The sequence below is a fragment of the Anomaloglossus baeobatrachus genome, chromosome 3, assembly GCF_048569485.1.
Source record: "Anomaloglossus baeobatrachus isolate aAnoBae1 chromosome 3, aAnoBae1.hap1, whole genome shotgun sequence".
NCBI classification, from domain to species: domain Eukaryota; kingdom Metazoa; phylum Chordata; class Amphibia; order Anura; family Aromobatidae; genus Anomaloglossus; species Anomaloglossus baeobatrachus.
The window spans coordinates 324,031,464-324,055,380 of NC_134355.1; the positions used below are offsets into that span (position 1 = coordinate 324,031,464).

The 23,917-nt window shown below is 46.9% G+C and overlaps 1 protein-coding gene across 2 annotated transcripts in view; it reads right to left on the reverse strand.

Moving 5' to 3' along the window:
* Positions 1–18,610, reverse strand: part of SLC60A2 (solute carrier family 60 member 2) — a 50,305-nt gene extending 31,695 nt beyond the window's left edge. Inside the window, exon 1 of one of the 2 annotated variants that reach the window (XM_075340045.1) lies at positions 18,221–18,610. In XM_075340045.1, the coding sequence (XP_075196160.1) occupies positions 18,221–18,493 (273 nt within the window). In that variant the 5' untranslated portion in view covers positions 18,494–18,610. The remainder of the gene's footprint in view (positions 1–18,220) is intronic. The other variant, XM_075340046.1, reaches the window with a different exon arrangement.
* Positions 18,611–23,917: the final 5,307 nt, after the last annotated feature.

The following is a 23,917-nucleotide window of genomic DNA, read 5'->3' on the forward strand; positions in this document are numbered from 1 at the left end:
ATATATATATATATATATATATATATATATATATATATTTATTTATTTCGGGCCGCTCATACTACTTCAGGGGCCCTCATTATCCTTCATACATATGCACCGCTTCCCCGCCCATCGGCAATCCCGGCGTCTGTGATCGGTTGCAGTCAGACAGCACCCCCCCATGTGACAGCGTGTCTGACTGCTTTCAATCAATGGTGCTGAGTGCGTCTATACTGGTGTAAACTTAAATAAATAGAAAAATGTGCATAGGGTTATACCTATATTATGATACCCAGCATAGATAAAACATACAGCTACAGGCTGCAGCCCCCAGTTGTGTGCTTATCTTGGCTGTGTATCAAAATAAGAGTGAGTCCATGCAGCTTTTTTTTTTTTTTTTAAATTATTTAAAAATATAATTTAAAAAAAAAAAACAACACGTGTGGTGCCCCCAATTTTGATACCCAGCCATTATAAAGGAGGACAGCTGGTGGCTGCTATTCTCAGGCTGGGAGGGGTGGGGGGGTGCATGTTTATTGGTCCCCCAGCATAAAAGTGTCAGCCTGCAGCTGCCCGGTATTATCGCATCCATTAAATGCGACAATCCCAGAACTTTAACCGGCTCCTCCAGATATCCCTGGTGCGGTGACATGGGGTTAATAATAACAGCTCAAAGTTGCCACTAAGCCCTAGAAGGGAAAAGAAAAAACACAAAACAACGAAAAAATCCTTTATTTGAAATAAAATAGAAAAAACACCCTTTCACCCCTTTATTTAAACCCAAAGCACGCTGGTCCGACGTAATCCACACAAGATCCCACAACAATTCTAGCTCTACATTACTAAAGACACAGCACATGGGCTCAGAACATGACTGCCAGCAGTGAGCTTCAGGCAGAGAATGACTGACCATCAGTGGTGATGTCACTCAGTTTATTTGCAGTCACAGCTGGAGGTTCCCAAGATACCCCCACCTGTGACCACAGGTATTCTGACCTCAGTAAGGTCACAGCGTTCACAGACCTGCATCTCCTAGTAGAAAACCATAGATTTTTTTGCAAAGAGATGCAGATTTTTTGCTGAAATTTTTACACCATATTCCTGCACCCAATCTACACCTCCTGGCAGAAAAAATTGCATCAAAACCACATCATAACGTATGCGGTCTTAATGCGATTTTTTTGCCTGGAGGTATAGATTGGGTGCAGGAATATGGTGTTCAAATTTCAGCAAAAAATCTGCATCTCTTGGCAAAACAAAAAGCACAAAAACAATTTTGATTCTGTGAGCAGTTTTCTACCAAGAGGTGCAAATTTGGTGCTGAAATCTGGTGCAGACATTTTACCACCAAATTTGCACCTCCTGGCAGAAAACCGCACCGAAATGGCGTAAAAACAGTTTTTGTGCATTTGTTGGCCAAGAGATTTAGATTTGATGCTAAAATTTTTACCAATCAAAAAAGTATTATCCCAGGATTATTTGTAACATATACATTTTATTACATGCTAAAAGGATAACAGACAAACAATCAATACTCAAAAACATCAAGTGAATAGAGAAAGTTCAGCCAGTAGTGCCTAACGAAAACAAACTATAGATAGTTACAGGGGAGGGGCTTCTCAAAAACCACAATTGGCAAAACACTGCTAAACCCCACCGTAATTCACTATGAAAGCTGACTCCTGCCTACCAATGGAGTGTAAAAACACCCTAAGCAGACAATGGTGCCCTCGCTCCACAACGGCTCACCCTAACTTGCTACAGTAGAACCTTGGTTAACGAGAACAATCCGTTCTGGGAGTGTGCTTGTTAACCAAGTTACTCGTTCAGCAAAGCAAGATTTCCCATTCGTTCCACAACTTGTTAAATGTCCCATCCTGGTCCCCTATTGGTCCCCTATTGTGCCATTCCACACACGCACAAACACGCAAGCACATATGCTCACCTTACTTTCCGTTCCATAGCCGGCCTCCTGGAACTTGCAGTTCGCAGGTACAGGATGTGTATCGGGTAACCATTGCGACAAGGGAGGAACTTCTGCTGCCAGAGCGCTGACGTCAAAGGCAGGAGCCGCTTGCCTCTGATTGGCCAGCGCGCTACCTTTGAGTAGCGGCTGACAGCCGAAGTTCCTCCCTCGTCGCGATGGTTACCGATACACATCCTGTACCGGCGAACTGCAAGTTCCAGGAGGCTGGCGATAATATGTGTACCTTCCGTTCTATGCTCACCTTACCTTCCGTTCTATTGCCGGCCTCCTGGTTCTTGTATTTCGCCGGTACAAGATGTATATCCGGTAACCATTGCGATGAGAAAGGAACTTCGGCTTTCAGCCGCTACTCAAAGGCAGCGCGCTGGCCAGAGGCAAGCGGCTCTTTCCTTTGACGTCAGCGCTCTGACAGTGGAAGTTCCTCCCTCGTCGCGATGGTTACCCGATACACATCCTGTACCGGCGAACTACAAGAACCAGGAGGCCGGCAATGAAATGGAAGGTAAGGTGAGCATAAAATGTGTGTGCGCGTGCGTGCGTGCGTATTTGTGTGTGCTTGTGTGTGTTTGTGTGGACTGCAAGAGCGGGTTAGAGTGCGGTGGATGTACGGGACCGGAAGTTTGTGAGGTGAGTATTTTGCTCGTTCAGCAAAGCTTGCTCGTAAACTGAGTTACAGCAAGTTTTGCTTATTAGGTGAAATACTCGCTAACTGGGTTACTCGTTAAGCGCGGTTCCACTGTATAAATCATTCCCAATGACCAGTTCTGAAGGAATAAAGGGGTTTTAGAGCTAAGGTGAACCAACTCAGGGCTGTCGAAGAAAAAGGTACAATATGACTAAACATTAGAAATACTTAAAACAACAAAAAATGTTGGGGGGGGGGGCAAGGCTGCAGCACTATTTCATGATCCATATTACACTGGCATTGAATTCATACATCTGCTTCAACAAATGTAGTCCAGGTAAGGAAATGTTGTTCATCACAACTCCCCTCCGTGTACGGCCTCAATGCATTTCCCCCCTTGTCATCAGGAGGCTTCTCAAGGTCAAGCGGCATCCACAATACTAATGTCCAAGTGTATCATATATAAAGCCCACTCATAAGTAGCTCCTGAAACAAGCGACTCTGGATTCCAAGGTAGTCTACCTACCTGCCTGTCGACACCCGCGGCGATAAGGAGCAATGGCGATAAGACCATGGATGGACTACCTGGACTACATATGTTAAAGCGGTTGTATGAATTCAATGCCAGTGCAATATGGATCATGAAATAGTGCTGCAGCCTTGGTTCCTCCCCCCAACATTTTTTTCATTGTTTTAAGTGTTTCTAATGTTGTCATATTTTGCTTTTTTCTTCAACAGCCGCAGGATGGGTTCAGCTTAGCTCTAATACACCCCTTTATTCCTTCAGAACTTGTCATTGGGAATGATTAGAGCAAGTTGGGTGAGCTATCGTGGATCGAGGGCACCACTGTCTGTTTAGGGTGTTTTTTTGGTAGGCAGGGGTCAGCTTTAAGGCTATGTGCCCACGTTGCGTTGTGTCCCTGCAGAAATGTCTGCAGCGATTTGAACAGCACACGTGCGCTTCTAATCGCTGCAGAAACACTGAGTAATGAATGCAGTGAAAAAGCCGATTTCATGCACTCTGGATGCAGCCCCCACCATAGACAGAGCGGGACCTGCATCCAAAGCACACGGAATAAGTGACATGTTGCTTTTTAGAACGCAGCGATTTGGCAGCATGCAAATTGCTGCGTTCTAAAACGCAACGTGCGCATGGATTATGCACAATCTTCATAGATTGTGCAGGTGACGCAGGACGCATGCAGTTACGCTGCAGTGCAATACGCAGCGCAACTGCATTCAATACGCACACGTGGGCACAGAGCCTAATAGTGGGGTTTAGGGGTGTTTTGCCAATTGTGGTTTTTGAGCAGCCCCTTTCCTAGTAACTAAATATAGCTCGTTTTCATCGGGCATTACTGGCTGGACTCTCTATTCACTTGATGTTTTTGAGTAATTTTTTTTTTAAACCGTTATTTATTTCAAAAGTTTTTCACACCAGGCATAATATACAAAAAACAGTGGGGGGGGGCAACACATAAAAAGACAGACTTATAAAAAAAGAAGAAACAAGAGGGAAGGTGGATCAAGAAATTGCCTCAGACTACCCCTAGTGAGTTCAGAGTGAGAGGAGGAAGAAATGCCCACCCACTGGTCCTCAGTCTCTTAGTTCAGCAACATAAAAGTCCCATGGAGCCCATATTCGCTGGAAGGCTGGGGCCACACGGGGACTACTGCGATCCCCTTGCATGAGACTCGGCTCGTGCTGGCAGTACAGCAGAGCCGAGTCTCATGCTTGTGTCCTTGCAACTGAGGTCCGTTCGTGCGAGCAGACCTCAGCTGCGGGGGGCGGGCCGGCACTCAGGAGGGGAGGGAGGGATTTCTCTCCCTCTCGCCTGTGTAGCCGGCTATAGACATTCTCGCTCTGCACGCACGGTACACCGGTGTACCGCGAGTGCAGTGCGATTTTTCTCTCGCCCCATTCACTTGAATGGGTGCGAGAGAAAGAGTCTCGGATTACAATCGCAGCATGCTGCGATTGTTTTCTCGGTCCGATTAGGGCTGAGAAAATAATCGCTCATGTGCGCTGTCACACAGGCTAGAATTGGTCCGAGGGGAATGCGATGTTTTATCGCACTCCACTCGCACCGATTTTCTCGCCGTGTGGCTTAGGCCGAACAAGTCCACTCGGCCTTAAGATGTTTTTGAGTATTGATAATTGTTTTTCCGTTATTCTTTTACCATGTAATTAATTTTATATCTTATAAATAATCCTGGGATAATACTTTTGTGATTGATAATTTGGAATTCCGGTTATATATCTAGTTTTTTTTGGGGTACTGCTGACATTTTTACACCATATTCCTGCACACACACACACAAATAAAATTGCATTACTAACGCATTGTATTTTGATGCGGTTTTCTTTGCCAGAAAATGCAGATTTGGTGCAGGAATATGGTGTAAAAATTTCAGCACCAAATGAGGTCACCTGAGGTCAGGCTACCTGCGGTCACAGGTGGAGGACTGTGGAAACCACCAGTTGTGGCCACAAATACTGTAAAATGAGTGATGTGACTGCTCATCGCTGCGGCTCAGTTTCTGCCTGAATTCTGTGTCTGCGTGCTTAACTAATGTAGCAGAGCTGGAATGGTTGTGGGACCTCGTGTGGATTATGTCGGAACTGAGTGTTTTTGCAGTTAATAAGGGGGGAGAAAGGTTCTTTTTTGAATTTTATTTAAAAAAAAAAAAAAAGGATTTTTGGGGTGTTTGTGTTTATGTCTTTTCACTTACAGATTAGTAATGGGGAGGAGTCTCAGACTTTCCTCATTACTAAGCTAGGGCTTAGTGGCAGCTACGAGGTGTCATTAACCCCTTATTACCCCGATTGCCACTGCACCAAGATAATTGGGATGAGCCGGGTAAAGTTCCGGGATTGTCACATCTAATGGATGTGACAATATTGGGCGGCTGCAGGCTGTTCTTTTTAGGCTGAGAGGCCCAATAACCATGGGCCTGCCCAGTCTGAGATTAACTGCCCCAAGCTGTCGGCTTTATCATGGCCGTGTATCAAAATTTGGGGGGACCGCAGCATGTTTTTTTTTTTTTTTTTTTTTTAAATCCTTGAACAATTTTTTTTAAAAACAAAGCCAGAAGTGGTCCCTCTTATTTTGATACACAGCCAAGATAAGCACACGCTTGGAGGCTGCAGCCTGTACCTGTATGCGTTATCTGTGCTGGGTATCATAATATGGGAGACCCCATTTTACACTAATATACATACCCAGACAGAGTCTGTGATTGAAAGCAGTCAGACACACAGTCAGACTGCCATGCCATTGGTGGGGGACGAAGTGAATATGTATGAGGGTTAGTGAGCAGCCCCGGAAAAAGCATTACAGTCATGCAGGAGACTGGTAAGTATAATGCGACTGCTATAATCCTCATATCCCTTTTACCACCATTTTAAAGGGAACCTGTCAGCAGAAATTTCGCCCAAAACCTAACAGATTCCCCCTCTGCAGCTCCTGGGCTGCATTCTAGAAAGGTCCCTGTTATTATTGTGCCCCCTGTGAGACAAAAATAAAGACTTTATAAAGTGGTACCTTTTTGTATTCAGATACTGTAAATGTGACACGGGGGCGGGCTCTCTGGCATCCGTTATTCTGCCCCCTGGTCCTGTATGCCGCCCCTCACCGCTCCTTTCCATAGCTGATGCACCGCCCACTGCTCCAGCCATCCCCGCGCATGCCCAGTGCCAGTCTCACGGGACTGAGCAGTGTGACCACTGGTGACGTGTGCGCAGGCAAGTGATTATGGGCGGGGCTGTGATTGTTATCAGCAAGTACCCGCCCATAATCTCGTGAGCGCGCACACCTCACCAGCGGTCACACTGTGCTCAGGGTAGTGCTAGACTGTATGGGCTGCTTCCAGGGATGACGTCCCTTTTATCACGTGATAGTATTTTGAACACACCCCTATCATCCCCGCATCAGCTATGGAAAGGAGCGATGGGGGCGGCATACAGGACCAGGAGGCAGAATAACGGACGCCAGAGAGCCCGCCCCAGTGTCACATTTACAGTATCTGAATACAAAAAGGTACCACTTTATAAAGTCTTTATTTTGGTCTCACAGGGGGCACAATAATAACAGGGACCTTTCTAGAATGCAGCCCAGAAGCTGCAGAGGGGGAATCTTTTAGGTTTTGGGTGAAATTTCTGCTGACAGGTTCCCTTTAAAAGCACCGGATCCTGGTCTCCAGAGACTTATATACCAGCATACGGCCAAATATCCGGGATCAATTACGGTCTGGAACTGTGTTTGTTTTTGGGGTTTTTTTTTTTTTAAACCCGGTTGGATCTACCGTTCCTGGGTATCTGTAGGTTTGCCCATCACTATATTTTAGAAAAAGCGTGATCATTTTACAGCTTTCTTTTTAAATATTTGTCAGAATTTTTGTAAACTTTTTTCTTCTTTTCAATCCTATTTTGAGACTTGAACAGGGTCATAACGATCACGGTCGCGTTGAGTGTGACCTTGCCCATGCTGGAGGGGACCCGCCGACGCCAATGTCACCTGGATGCAGTGCACAGCAGAGTGATGACAGCTCAGTATTGTGTAGTACTGGTAGTAGTAACACGACTAGTCTAGCATTGCACAGCAGAGCAGTGACAATACTATATTGTACAGTAATAGCAGTACTATAGCAGTGCACAGCAGAGCGGTGACATCACAGTATTGTACAGTAATAGCAATACTATAGCAGCGCACAGCAGAGCGGTGACGTCACAGTATTGTACAGTAATAGCAGTACTATAGCAGTGCACAGCAGAGCGGTGACATCACAGTATTGTACAGTAATAGCAGTACTATAGCAGCGCACAGCAGAGCGGTGACGTCACAGTATTGTGCAGTAATATAGCAGTGCACAGAGCGGTGACGTCACAGTATTGTACAGTAATAGCAGTACTACAGCAGTGCACAGCAGAGCGGTGACGTCACAGTATTGTGCAGTACTATAGCAGTGCACACAGAGCAGTGACATCACAGTATGTGTAGTGCCGGTAGTAACAGCAGTACTATAGCAGAGCGGTGACGTCACAGTATTGTACAGTAATAGCAGTACTATAGCAGCGCACAGCAGAGCGGTGACATCACAGTATTGTACAGTAATAGTGCACAGCAGAGTGGTGACGTCACAGTATTGTACAGTAATAGCAGTACTATAGCAGTGCACAGCAGAGCGGTGACATCACAATATTGTGCAGTAATAGCAGTACTATAGCAGTGCACACAGTAGTGACGTCACAGTATTGTGCAGTAATAACAGCAGTACTATAGCAGTGCACACAGAGCAGTGACGTCACAGTATTGTACAGTAACAGCAGTACTATAGCAGTGCACACAGAGCGGTGACGTCACAGTATTGTACAGTAACAGCAGTACTATAGCAGTGCACACAGAGCGGTGACGTCACAGTATTGTACAGTAATAGCAGTACTAAAGCAGTGCACACAGAGCGGTGACGTCACAGTATTGTACAGTAATAGCAGTACTATAGCAGTGCACACAGAGCGGTGACGTCACAGTATTGTGCAGTAATAACAGCAGTACTATAGCAGTGCACACAGAGCGGTGACGTCACAGTATTGTACAGTAATAGCAGTACTACAGCAGTGCACAGCAGAGCGGTGACGTCACAGTATGTGTAGTGCCGGTAGTAGTAACAGCAGTACTATAGCAGTGCACACAGAGCGGTGACATCACAGTATTGTACAGTACTATAGCAGTGCACAGAGCGGTGACGTCACAGTATTGTACAGCAGAGCGGTGACGTCACAGTATTGTGCAGTAATATAGCAGTGCACGCAGAGCGGTGACGTCACAGTATTGTACAGTAATATAGCAGTGCACACAGAGCGGTGACGTCACAGTATTGTACAGTAATATAGCAGTGCACACAGAGCGGTGACGTCACAGTATTGTACAGTAATATAGCAGTGCACACAGAGCGGTGACGTCACAGTATTGTACAGTAATATAGCAGTGCACACAGAGCGGTGACATCACAGTATTGTACAGTAATATAGCAGTGCCCACAGAGCGGTGACGTCACAGTATTGTACAGTAATAGCAGTACTATAGCAGTGCACACAGAGCGGTGACATTACTATATTGTAGAGTAATAGCAGTACTATAGCAGTGCACACAGAGCGGTGACATCACAGGATTGTACAGTAATATAGCAGTGCACACAGAGCAGTGACGTCACAGTATTGTACAGTAATATAGCAGTGCACACAGAGCGGTGACGTCACAGTATTGTACAGTAATATAGCAGTGCACACAGAGCGGTGACATCACAGTATTGTACAGTAATATAGCAGTGCACACAGAGCGGTGACGTCACAGTATTGTACAGTAACAGCAGTACTATAGCAGTGCACACAGAGCGGTGACATTACTATATTGTAGAGTAATAGCAGTACTATAGCAGTGCACACAGAGCGGTGACATCACAGTATTGTACAGTAACAGCAATACTATAGCAGTGCACACAGAGCGGTGACATTACTATATTGTAGAGTAATAGCAGTACTATAGCAGTGCACACAGAGCGGTGACATTACTATATTGTACAGTAATATAGCAGTGCACACAGAGCGGTGACGTCACAGAATTGTACAGTAATATAGCAGTGCACACAGAGCAGTGACGTCACAGTATTGTACAGTAATATAGCAGTGCACACAGAGCGGTGACATCACAGTATTGTACAGTAATATAGCAGTGCACACAGAGCGGTGACGTCACAGTATTGTACAGTACTATAGCAGTGCACAGAGCGGTGACTTCATAGTATTGTACAGTAATAACAGCAGTACTATAGCAGTGCACACAGAGCGGTGACGTCACAGTATTGTACAGTAATATAGCAGTGCACACAGAGCGGTGACGTCACAGTATTGTACAGTAATATAGCAGTGCACACAGAGCGGTGACATCACAGTATTGTACAGTAATATAGCAGTGCACACAGAGCGGTGACGTCACAGTATTGTACAGTAATATAGCAGTGCACACAGAGCGGTGACATCACAGTATTGTACAGTAATATAGCAGTGCACACAGAGCGGTGACGTCACAGTATTGTACAGTACTATAGCAGTGCACACAGAGCGGTGACATCACAGTATTGTACAGTAATATAGCAGTGCACACAGAGCGGTGACGTCACAGTATTGTACAGTAATAACAGCAGTACTATAGCAGTGCACACAGAGCGGTGACTTCATAGTATTGTACAGTAATAACAGCAGTACTATAGCAGTGCACACAGAGCGGTGACGTCACAGTATTGTACAGTAATATAGCAGTGCACACAGAGCGGTGACGTCACAGTATTGTACAGTACTATAGCAGTGCACACAGAGCGGTGACGTCACAGTATTGTACAGTAATATAGCAGTGCACACAGAGCGGTGACGTCACAGTATTGTACAGTAATATAGCAGTGCACACAGAGCGGTGACGTCACAGTATTGTACAGTAATATAGCAGTGCACACAGAGCGGTGACGTCACAGTATTGTACAGTAATAGCAGTGCACAGCAGAGCGGTGACGTCACAGTATTGTACAGTACTATAGCAGTGCACACAGAGCGGTGACGTCACAGTATTGTACAGTAATATAGCAGTGCACACAGAGCGGTGACGTCACAGTATTGTACAGTAATAGCAGTGCACAGCAGAGCGGTGACGTCACAGTATTGTACAGTACTATAGCAGTGCACACAGAGCGGTGACGTCACAGTATTGTACAGTAATATAGCAGTGCACACAGAGCGGTGACGTCACAGTATTGTACAGTAATATAGCAGTGCACACAGAGCGGTGACATCACAGTATTGTACAGTAATATAGCAGTGCACACAGAGCGGTGACGTCACAGTATTGTACAGTACTATAGCAGTGCACACAGAGCGGTGACATCACAGTATTGTACAGTAATATAGCAGTGCACACAGAGCGGTGACGTCACAGTATTGTACAGTAATAACAGCAGTACTATAGCAGTGCACACAGAGCGGTGACTTCATAGTATTGTACAGTAATAACAGCAGTACTATAGCAGTGCACACAGAGCGGTGACGTCACAGTATTGTACAGTATTATAGCAGTGCACACAGAGCGGTGACGTCACAGTATTGTACAGTACTATAGCAGTGCACACAGAGCGGTGACGTCACAGTATTGTACAGTAATATAGCAGTGCACACAGAGCGGTGACGTCACAGTATTGTACAGTAATATAGCAGTGCACACAGAGCGGTGACGTCACAGTATTGTACAGTAATATAGCAGTGCACACAGAGCGGTGACGTCACAGTATTGTACAGTAATAGCAGTGCACAGCAGAGCGGTGACGTCACAGTATTGTACAGTACTATAGCAGTGCACAGCAGAGCGGTGACGTCACAGTATTGTACAGTAATATAGCAGTGCACACAGAGCGGTGACATCACAGTATTGTACAGTAATATAGCAGTGCACACAGAGCGGTGACGTCACAGTATTGTACAGTACTATAGCAGTGCACACAGAGCGGTGACATCACAGTATTGTACAGTAATATAGCAGTGCACACAGAGCGGTGACGTCACAGTATTGTACAGTAATATAGCAGTGCACACAGAGCGGTGACGTCACAGTATTGTACAGTAATAGCAGTGCACAGCAGAGCGGTGACGTCACAGTATTGTACAGTACTATAGCAGTGCACACAGAGCGGTGACGTCACAGTATTGTACAGTAATATAGCAGTGCACACAGAGCGGTGACGTCACAGTATTGTACAGTAATAGCAGTGCACAGCAGAGCGGTGACGTCACAGTATTGTACAGTACTATAGCAGTGCACACAGAGCGGTGACGTCACAGTATTGTACAGTAATATAGCAGTGCACACAGAGCGGTGACATCACAGTATTGTACAGTAATATAGCAGTGCACACAGAGCGGTGACATCACAGTATTGTACAGTAATATAGCAGTGCACACAGAGCGGTGACGTCACAGTATTGTACAGTACTATAGCAGTGCACACAGAGCGGTGACGTCACAGTATTGTACAGTAATATAGCAGTGCACACAGAGCGGTGACGTCACAGTATTGTACAGTAATAGCAGTGCACAGCAGAGCGGTGACGTCACAGTATTGTACAGTAATATAGCAGTGCACACAGAGCGGTGACGTCACAGTATTGTACAGTAATAGCAGTGCACAGCAGAGCGGTGACGTCACAGTATTGTACAGTACTATAGCAGTGCACACAGAGCGGTGACGTCACAGTATTGTACAGTAATATAGCAGTGCACACAGAGCGGTGACGTCACAGTATTGTACAGTAATATAGCAGTGCACACAGAGCGGTGACATCACAGTATTGTACAGTAATATAGCAGTGCACACAGAGCGGTGACATCACAGTATTGTACAGTAATATAGCAGTGCACACAGAGCGGTGACGTCACAGTATTGTACAGTACTATAGCAGTGCACACAGAGCGGTGACGTCACAGTATTGTACAGTACTATAGCAGTGCACACAGAGCGGTGACATCACAGTATTGTACAGTAATATAGCAGTGCACACAGAGCGGTGACGTCACAGTATTGTACAGTAATAACAGCAGTACTATAGCAGTGCACACAGAGCGGTGACTTCATAGTATTGTACAGTAATAACAGCAGTACTATAGCAGTGCACACAGAGCGGTGACGTCACAGTATTGTACAGTAATATAGCAGTGCACACAGAGCGGTGACGTCACAGTATTGTACAGTACTATAGCAGTGCACACAGAGCGGTGACGTCACAGTATTGTACAGTAATATAGCAGTGCACACAGAGCGGTGACGTCACAGTATTGTACAGTAATATAGCAGTGCACACAGAGCGGTGACGTCACAGTATTGTACAGTAATATAGCAGTGCACACAGAGCGGTGACGTCACAGTATTGTACAGTAATAGCAGTGCACAGCAGAGCGGTGACGTCACAGTATTGTACAGTACTATAGCAGTGCACAGCAGAGCGGTGACGTCACAGTATTGTACAGTAATATAGCAGTGCACACAGAGCGGTGACATCACAGTATTGTACAGTAATATAGCAGTGCACACAGAGCGGTGACGTCACAGTATTGTACAGTACTATAGCAGTGCACACAGAGCGGTGACATCACAGTATTGTACAGTAATATAGCAGTGCACACAGAGCGGTGACGTCACAGTATTGTACAGTAATAACAGCAGTACTATAGCAGTGCACACAGAGCGGTGACTTCATAGTATTGTACAGTAATAACAGCAGTAATATAGCAGTGCACACAGAGCGGTGACGTCACAGTATTGTACAGTACTATAGCAGTGCACACAGAGCGGTGACGTCACAGTATTGTACAGTAATATAGCAGTGCACACAGAGCGGTGACGTCACAGTATTGTACAGTAATATAGCAGTGCACACAGAGCGGTGACGTCACAGTATTGTACAGTAATAGCAGTGCACAGCAGAGCGGTGACGTCACAGTATTGTACAGTACTATAGCAGTGCACAGCAGAGTGGTGACGTCACAGTATTGTACAGTACTATAGCAGTGCACAGCAGAGCGGTGACGTCACAGTATTGTACAGTACTATAGCAGTGCACACAGAGCGGTGACGTCACAGTATTGTACAGTAATATAGCAGTGCACACAGAGCGGTGACGTCACAGTATTGTACAGTACTATAGCAGTGCACACAGAGCGGTGACGTCACAGTATTGTACAGTAATATAGCAGTGCACACAGAGCGGTGACGTCACAGTATTGTACAGTAATATAGCAGTGCACACAGAGCGGTGACGTCACAGTATTGTACAGTAATATAGCAGTGCACAGCAGAGCGGTGACGTCACAGTATTGTACAGTAATAGCAGTGCACAGCAGAGCGGTGACGTCACAGTATTGTACAGTACTATAGCAGTGCACAGCAGAGCGGTGACGTCACAGTATTGTACAGTAATATAGCAGTGCACACAGAGCGGTGACATCACAGTATTGTACAGTAATATAGCAGTGCACACAGAGCGGTGACGTCACAGTATTGTACAGTACTATAGCAGTGCACACAGAGCGGTGACATCACAGTATTGTACAGTAATATAGCAGTGCACACAGAGCGGTGACGTCACAGTATTGTACAGTAATAACAGCAGTACTATAGCAGTGCACACAGAGCGGTGACTTCATAGTATTGTACAGTAATAACAGCAGTACTATAGCAGTGCACACAGAGCGGTGACGTCACAGTATTGTACAGTAATATAGCAGTGCACACAGAGCGGTGACGTCACAGTATTGTACAGTACTATAGCAGTGCACACAGAGCGGTGACGTCACAGTATTGTACAGTAATATAGCAGTGCACACAGAGCGGTGACGTCACAGTATTGTACAGTAATATAGCAGTGCACACAGAGCGGTGACGTCACAGTATTGTACAGTAATAGCAGTGCACAGCAGAGCGGTGACGTCACAGTATTGTACAGTACTATAGCAGTGCACAGCAGAGCGGTGACGTCACAGTATTGTACAGTACTATAGCAGTGCACACAGAGCGGTGACGTCACAGTATTGTACAGTAATATAGCAGTGCACACAGAGCGGTGACGTCACAGTATTGTACAGTAATAGCAGTGCACAGCAGAGCGGTGACGTCACAGTATTGTACAGTACTATAGCAGTGCACACAGAGCGGTGACGTCACAGTATTGTACAGTAATATAGCAGTGCACACAGAGCGGTGACGTCACAGTATTGTACAGTACTATAGCAGTGCACAGCAGAGCGGTGACGTCACAGTATTGTACAGTAATATAGCAGTGCACACAGAGCGGTGACGTCACAGTATTGTACAGTAATAGCAGTGCACAGCAGAGCGGTGACGTCACAGTATTGTACAGTACTATAGCAGTGCACACAGAGCGGTGACGTCACAGTATTGTACAGTAATATAGCAGTGCACACAGAGCGGTGACGTCACAGTATTGTACAGTAATATAGCAGTGCACACAGAGCGGTGACATCACAGTATTGTACAGTAATATAGCAGTGCACACAGAGCGGTGACGTCACAGTATTGTACAGTACTATAGCAGTGCACACAGAGCGGTGACATCACAGTATTGTACAGTAATATAGCAGTGCACACAGAGCGGTGACGTCACAGTATTGTACAGTAATAACAGCAGTACTATAGCAGTGCACACAGAGCGGTGACTTCATAGTATTGTACAGTAATAACAGCAGTACTATAGCAGTGCACACAGAGCGGTGACGTCACAGTATTGTACAGTAATATAGCAGTGCACACAGAGCGGTGACGTCACAGTATTGTACAGTACTATAGCAGTGCACACAGAGCGGTGACGTCACAGTATTGTACAGTAATATAGCAGTGCACACAGAGCGGTGACGTCACAGTATTGTACAGTAATATAGCAGTGCACACAGAGCGGTGACGTCACAGTATTGTACAGTAATATAGCAGTGCACACAGAGCGGTGACGTCACAGTATTGTACAGTAATAGCAGTGCACAGCAGAGCGGTGACGTCACAGTATTGTACAGTACTATAGCAGTGCACAGCAGAGCGGTGACGTCACAGTATTGTACAGTAATATAGCAGTGCACACAGAGCGGTGACATCACAGTATTGTACAGTAATATAGCAGTGCACACAGAGCGGTGACGTCACAGTATTGTACAGTACTATAGCAGTGCACACAGAGCGGTGACATCACAGTATTGTACAGTAATATAGCAGTGCACACAGAGCGGTGACGTCACAGTATTGTACAGTAATAACAGCAGTACTATAGCAGTGCACACAGAGCGGTGACTTCATAGTATTGTACAGTAATAACAGCAGTAATATAGCAGTGCACACAGAGCGGTGACGTCACAGTATTGTACAGTACTATAGCAGTGCACACAGAGCGGTGACGTCACAGTATTGTACAGTAATATAGCAGTGCACACAGAGCGGTGACGTCACAGTATTGTACAGTAATATAGCAGTGCACACAGAGCGGTGACGTCACAGTATTGTACAGTAATAGCAGTGCACAGCAGAGCGGTGACGTCACAGTATTGTACAGTACTATAGCAGTGCACAGCAGAGCGGTGACGTCACAGTATTGTACAGTACTATAGCAGTGCACAGCAGAGCGGTGACGTCACAGTATTGTACAGTACTATAGCAGTGCACACAGAGCGGTGACGTCACAGTATTGTACAGTAATATAGCAGTGCACACAGAGCGGTGACGTCACAGTATTGTACAGTACTATAGCAGTGCACACAGAGCGGTGACGTCACAGTATTGTACAGTAATATAGCAGTGCACACAGAGCGGTGACGTCACAGTATTGTACAGTAATATAGCAGTGCACACAGAGCGGTGACGTCACAGTATTGTACAGTAATATAGCAGTGCACAGCAGAGCGGTGACGTCACAGTATTGTACAGTAATAGCAGTGCACAGCAGAGCGGTGACGTCACAGTATTGTACAGTACTATAGCAGTGCACAGCAGAGCGGTGACGTCACAGTATTGTACAGTAATATAGCAGTGCACACAGAGCGGTGACATCACAGTATTGTACAGTAATATAGCAGTGCACACAGAGCGGTGACGTCACAGTATTGTACAGTACTATAGCAGTGCACACAGAGCGGTGACATCACAGTATTGTACAGTAATATAGCAGTGCACACAGAGCGGTGACGTCACAGTATTGTACAGTAATAACAGCAGTACTATAGCAGTGCACACAGAGCGGTGACTTCATAGTATTGTACAGTAATAACAGCAGTAATATAGCAGTGCACACAGAGCGGTGACGTCACAGTATTGTACAGTACTATAGCAGTGCACACAGAGCGGTGACGTCACAGTATTGTACAGTAATATAGCAGTGCACACAGAGCGGTGACGTCACAGTATTGTACAGTAATATAGCAGTGCACACAGAGCGGTGACGTCACAGTATTGTACAGTAATAGCAGTGCACAGCAGAGCGGTGACGTCACAGTATTGTACAGTACTATAGCAGTGCACAGCAGAGCGGTGACGTCACAGTATTGTACAGTACTATAGCAGTGCACAGCAGAGCGGTGACGTCACAGTATTGTACAGTACTATAGCAGTGCACACAGAGCGGTGACGTCACAGTATTGTACAGTAATATAGCAGTGCACACAGAGCGGTGACGTCACAGTATTGTACAGTACTATAGCAGTGCACACAGAGCGGTGACGTCACAGTATTGTACAGTAATATAGCAGTGCACACAGAGCGGTGACGTCACAGTATTGTACAGTAATATAGCAGTGCACAGCAGAGCGGTGACGTCACAGTATTGTACAGTAATAGCAGTGCACAGCAGAGCGGTGACGTCACAGTATTGTACAGTACTATAGCAGTGCACAGCAGAGCGGTGACGTCACAGTATTGTACAGTAATATAGCAGTGCACACAGAGCGGTGACATCACAGTATTGTACAGTAATATAGCAGTGCACACAGAGCGGTGACGTCACAGTATTGTACAGTACTATAGCAGTGCACACAGAGCGGTGACATCACAGTATTGTACAGTAATATAGCAGTGCACACAGAGCGGTGACGTCACAGTATTGTACAGTAATAACAGCAGTACTATAGCAGTGCACACAGAGCGGTGACTTCATAGTATTGTACAGTAATAACAGCAGTACTATAGCAGTGCACACAGAGCGGTGACGTCACAGTATTGTACAGTAATATAGCAGTGCACACAGAGCGGTGACGTCACAGTATTGTACAGTACTATAGCAGTGCACACAGAGCGGTGACGTCACAGTATTGTACAGTAATATAGCAGTGCACACAGAGCGGTGACGTCACAGTATTGTACAGTAATATAGCAGTGCACACAGAGCGGTGACGTCACAGTATTGTACAGTAATAGCAGTGCACAGCAGAGCGGTGACGTCACAGTATTGTACAGTACTATAGCAGTGCACAGCAGAGCGGTGACGTCACAGTATTGTACAGTACTATAGCAGTGCACACAGAGCGGTGACGTCACAGTATTGTACAGTAATATAGCAGTGCACAGCAGAGCGGTGACGTCACAGTATTGTACAGTAATAGCAGTGCACAGCAGAGCGGTGACGTCACAGTATTGTACAGTACTATAGCAGTGCACACAGAGCGGTGACGTCACAGTATTGTACAGTAATATAGCAGTGCACAGCAGAGCGGTGACGTCACAGTATTGTACAGTAATAGCAGTGCACAGCAGAGCGGTGACGTCACAGTATTGTACAGTAATATAGCAGTGCACACAGAGCGGTGACGTCACAGTATTGTACAGTAATATAGCAGTGCACACAGAGCGGTGACGTCACAGTATTGTACAGTAATATAGCAGTGCACACAGAGCGGTGACGTCACAGTATTGTACAGTAATATAGCAGTGCACACAGAGCGGTGACGTCACAGTACGTGTAGTGCCGGTAGTAGTAACACCACCAGTCTAGTCTAGCAGTGACTGGGCACATGACCAGCTGCATCTGACGGAAGCTCTTACCAGCCCCAGGAAAGCCGCACACATGACGGTGGTCACACAGCACCTCAGCCCGCCGCACTGCTGCCCGTCTCTCCCCTTCAGGCCTTCGGGCACTAACCGCACTTCATCTTCCGCTCTCCTCCGACGACTCCCGTGTTCCTCATCTTCTCGGCCGCCTCTGACACTTGCTGTCCGCTTCTCAAACAAAGTGTCCTCTTCCTCCTCGTCTCCGGCCTCGCCGTCCCCTGCCCTGGCGAAGCGCACCTGTTTCTTCTTTTTACCGTTCGCCGCCATAGCCCCTTTACTACGCTGTCACTTAGGGCCGCGGCCTCATATCTCCCAGAGGATCCGGCACTGGCCTCCTCTCCCCGGGAACAACCCGGATGTAGCCGCCCAAGCCGAGCGGTGACAGGCCGGGTGTACCTGTGTGGGAGGAGCGGGAGAAGCCGGCCCCTTCTCCGTACGTATGTAGTCTCCCGCGTCCTCTCACCTCATCCCCAGCATTAGCATTTCCCCTCACACTTTTCCACACACAGGGTGACAGGGACGATTCTGACTGACTGTTCCTCGGTCTCTGCCATGAAGTTCATGTTATTACTCTTGTCATGGAGGAAACTGTTCTTGGGTTAGGCTGGTCATATGAGGAGTTTTTTGAGCATGTTTACATTTTCGTTGAAGCAAATCCTGAAGGAAACTGCTCCAAACCAGACATTGTGATATCAAAACTCTCCCATTGTGAAAACAAGCATAGTATATGGAGGCATTGCTTACAGAGAGCCTAACAGCCGACACATGTTGGTCCATGCACAGGCAGCAGGTATCAGACACTGTTTATATGATTTCAGCCAGGCATGTGTGACTGAAACTGTGGTGTATTTGAGAAAAACAGTTTAACGCCTTTTGCACACGGTGCAGTTTTGTGCCTTCACCGAAAAACGCACCCTTCTGGCCGAAAAATTGCACCTTATGCCAGAAAACTCATGCGTTTTTGACATATTTTTGTTGCGTTTTTCATACATTTTTTGATAATACATTTTTTTATACGTTTTTTCATGACGCCATTGAAGTCAATGGATGAAAAACACGGAAAAACATACAAAGAATTGACATGCGGCTTCTTTCTGCACCAAAATCTGCAACAAAAAAAAGAAGCAATGTGCGCACAACACAGCACTTCTCAATTCTCATAGATTTTGCTGGGGAAGGAAAGACGTGTAGCGCCGCTGAACCCATCAGGGCATTACTAAGTACTGCATCCTGTCATAGATGCAGGGCCTACCCCCAGGGACCTGGAAGCTCAATGCTGGTACCAATCAAAACACATAACATCCCCAGTTCCCTCATCCAGACAGGGATGACTGGCTAGTTGGGGACCCAATAGATAGCCACCTAGGGTGGAGCTTATCCAGTCCACTAGCCAACAACCCGGGGGGAGGTGGAGAGACGAGACAGTAGAGTGGAGGAGATGGACGTGTCTCAAGACGGGGCGGTGTAACGGTAGCCTGACTGGTACAGGAGAGTGGTTGCCAGGGAGGATACGATGAGGTACCCCTGGAACCAAAGCACCAACGGGGCACAGGGCTCTAGGTTAGGTGAACGCTTCAAGCTGCCTGACAAATACCTGCACAGTGAGGGGACCTTCACGGACCTCACTGACCCAAAAATTCGGGGCCACCAGCAGTAATAATTGAGCCAGGTACCGGAACAGAACACCGACCCTACAGGGTTCACGCTGCCCGCCGTACGGACGAGAGCCTGACAACTAACAGGAGGGGACTCCCAGACGCTCCAAGCTACTGGGGTTCCACAAAACAACAGAGAGGTGTGGGGGAAAGAAGCCATCAGGGTACCACACCGGCACTGGAACTACAGGGACCAGTGGTCTGAACCAGCCATCCAGCATCACCATCTGCTGTGAGTAAAACCCGAGTTGCACTGCATTCCCATTCTGTGGTCTCCGTTCTTTCTACGCCGAACCCCATCATCTACACCTTGGAGCTCAGCCCTACTTGCGGAGGGCCCAACATCCCAGCTGCCATCATCACCAGCCCCAGTGAACATAAACTGTGTAGCGGCGGCTCCAACTATTTAGTCGCAACCCGCAAATGGTGTCACAAAATAAACTCTTTCATCTCCCCTGTATATATCACCTTTTTAACCCCTTAATGACCCATGACGTACTGGGTATGTCATGGATCGTGTCCCTATCATCACCGTGGGCAGGCCACGGCGATCTGCACACATATCAGCTGATTTCAACAGGTGACGTGTCCCTGCAAGTTACGAATGGAATCGCTTTCCACCAGCAACTTTTAACCCCTTCACCCCACTGACAAAATCTGGCAACGAGATGTATATGCGCGCGGCCATTTCTTTTACTTACCGCCGCCCCCACGGAAGTCACATGCGTGATAATGTGACTTCTGGTGGTTGCCATAGTAGCACAGGGTCATGTGATGACGCCTGTAGCTAACATGAGTCACTTTCAGTGGCGGCATAATTCCAGCATTGAGAGTAAAGCAGCATATCTGCAGTTCTCAGCTCTGTAGCTGAGATCTACAGATATGGCAGAGCGATCAGATTGTTGATCCATATAGCGCCCTGGGGGGACTAGTAAAATAAAAAAAAAAAAGTTTTAAAAAATAAAAAACCTTAAAGTTCAAATCACCCCCCTTTCGCCCCATTGAAAACTAAAGGGTTAAAAAAATAAAAAATATACACATATTTGGTATCGCCGCGTTCAGAAATGCCCGATCTATCAAAATATAAAATCAATTAGTCTGATTGGTAAATTGAGTAGCAGAAAAAAAAAAACCAAACGCCAAAATTAAGTTTTTTTGGTCACCGCAAGTTTTGCGCAAAATGTAATAACAGGCGATCAAAACGTAGCATCTGCGCAAAAATGGTTCCATTAAAAACGTCAGCTCAAGGTGCAAAAAATAAGCCATTACTGAGCCATAGATCCTGAAAAATGAGAATGCTACAGGTTTCAGAAAATGGCGCAAAATGTGCGCCACTTTTTTTGGACAAGCTTGTGATTTTTTTTTTTAACCCCTAAGATACAAGTAAAGCTATACATGTTTCGTGTCTACAAACTTTCACTGACCTGAGGCATCACACCGACACATCAGTTTTACCATATAGTGAACATGGTGAATAAAATATCCCAAAAACTATTGTGCAATCGCACTTTTTTGCAGTTTTTCCAAACTTGGAATTTGTTTTGCTGTTTTCCAGTACACCATATGGTAAAACTTATGGATTCATTTAAAAGTACAACTCGTCCCGCAAAAAACAAGCCCTCATATGGAAGATTAACAGAAAAATAAAAAAGTTACGGCTCTCGGAAGAAGGGGAGCAAAAAAATACCCCAGAAAAACGTTAAACGCCCGGGGGCTGAAGGGTAAGCGTCCCCAGGGTCACGGAACCGGGCAACGGCCATAGCACACCCGTGACACAGCATCCCTGTACATATATACGGCCCAGGACCCAGTACCCCATAGCCCTGGGCGACACACATGCAGTTTTGGGCAACAAACGGCACCAAAAAACGCAGCGTTTGCACAAGGCCTAATAGCTCCTGGAGACTGAGCCGCATGGGAGACCAGTTAGATAAGCGGGTCCCTGGCGTCATCTCGCCACCTGCTGCCCTAGAGTGAAAGGTCTATCCCTGCGTGCATTTTATCTTGGCAACCCCTCTTTATGGAGAGCCTATTAGGGGAGATACAAATGGACACACTTGTTTGCCAGTTTTGACCAAATCAGGATGGCGATTGACTAAAGATACACAGGGTTCTGTTTGTGTGCAAAGCCAATCCTCAGTCACATGGGGATTTTATTGTCTTTCAGAATAGTGGAAGTTAAGGCCCCGTCACACACAACGAGATCGCTAATGAGATCGTTGCTGCGTCACCGTTTGCCGCAGCAGCGATCTCGTTACGTGTAACACCTACCAGCGATCAGGCCCCTGCTGTGAGGTCGCCGGTCGTTGCTGAATGGTTGGGACCATTTTCTTCAAAGGTGATGTCCTGCTGGGCAGGACGCATCGCTATGTTTGACACTGTGTGACAGGGTCCCAATGACAGCAGAGATCGTTATACAGGTCGCTACTGCGACCTGTATCGTTACTGAGTCGTTGGTAAGGTCTGACTCTGTGACATCTCACCAGCGACTTACCAGCGATCCTTATCAGGTTGCATCATTTTCGGGATCGCTGGTAAGTCGCTAAATATGACGGGGGCTTTACACTACATTCTTCCGACAAGCCTACAACCTACAATAACCCTCAGTCCAGTACACCACTGCACAACCAGCTCTGTCCTCACCTGTTGTACCCTCACACATTCCCTGTAGACTGTGAGCCCTCGCGGGCAGGGTCCTCTCTCTTCCTGTACCAGTCTGTTTTGTACTGTTAATGATTGTTGTACTAGTTTTTATATATACCCTTTTTCACTTGTAAAGCGCCATGAAATTAATGGCGCTATATTAATAAATAATAATAATAATTATCAGAAAAAAGATATGCAAGTTAAAGAAGTTATCGACTGCTTTTACATTGATGGCCTGTTCTACGGCTAGGCCATCAATGTAAAAGTGTGACGCCCCTGGACTAGTCAGGTCGTCACAGGGTACTGCATGTTCTTTATCTCCAGTGCAGAACTCAACCCCCATGGTTCTGGGTCCCCATCTTGCAGTACTGCCTCCACCAGCATTCACAAATCCTAGTGACACCTTGCACCACACCCTGTCAGGCACACCAGTGGGCTGCTAAGCTGGAATAGGGCCGCCCACCTAGGGGTCAGGCAGGGAGGTGGGAGGTGACAAGTCAGTTCATTGGTAGCCCTCGAGCATTGAGGAGCTCGAGGAAGCTGGGAGTTGGAGCTCCCAGAGGAGAAGCACCCTAGGTCGCAGACGGTGGTCTGGACCTGGAGGAGTCGGAGACCCGGTCGCGGGAGAGTGTGACTGGGTGCTTGGCTAGTCTTGGAGGATAGCCAGCAGCCACAGTTCAATAGCTGGGACCGAAGGCACGACGGGGTACACGGACCCCAGGTCTGGGAGAAGCTTCAGGTAACCCGGCAATTAACCTGCGGAGGACAGGGCCTATATGGACTGTTCCCACGAAGCTCAGAGATCGAGGGCACTAGCACAACAAGGGGGATAGGGCTTTCCAAGCAAAGCAGCCCAGTTAAATCCCAAGAGTGAGCTCCTGAGAGCAAGCTCCTCTTGCTACTCATAGCGGGAGCATGGCCCGGAAAGCTTGAAGCTGACAGGCCACAAAGGACACTCTAAAATACTGTGCCAGGAGGTAGGCCACAGACCACCCCGCAGTGCTACGGGGGACGGGACCCGGACGAGCTCCCCCCAGAAGACAGCAGCATTCAGAGACTTGGTTTACTACGTTGTCAGTGTCTGCTTTCTTCTGAGTAAGTACCTGATTAACCCCCTTGCAACCAGCGAGCCTGCGCTCCCCCTGCACCCCACTCCTCCATCCAGAGTCCCAGGGCCTTCCCCTGCTCGTGGAGGGTAACATTATCTGGCTGCCCCACTCCATCACCCCGGGTACTCCCACAGGCAGCGGCGGTACTCCCTATTACCACACACCACGGGTGTCGTCACAAACTACCTAAATTCCCCTGTAAATAACCCCCCATCACGTACTGGCGCGACCCCGAACCCTCGGGTCCAGAGACTCTCAAGCCACCCGAGCAGCGAAGTCCG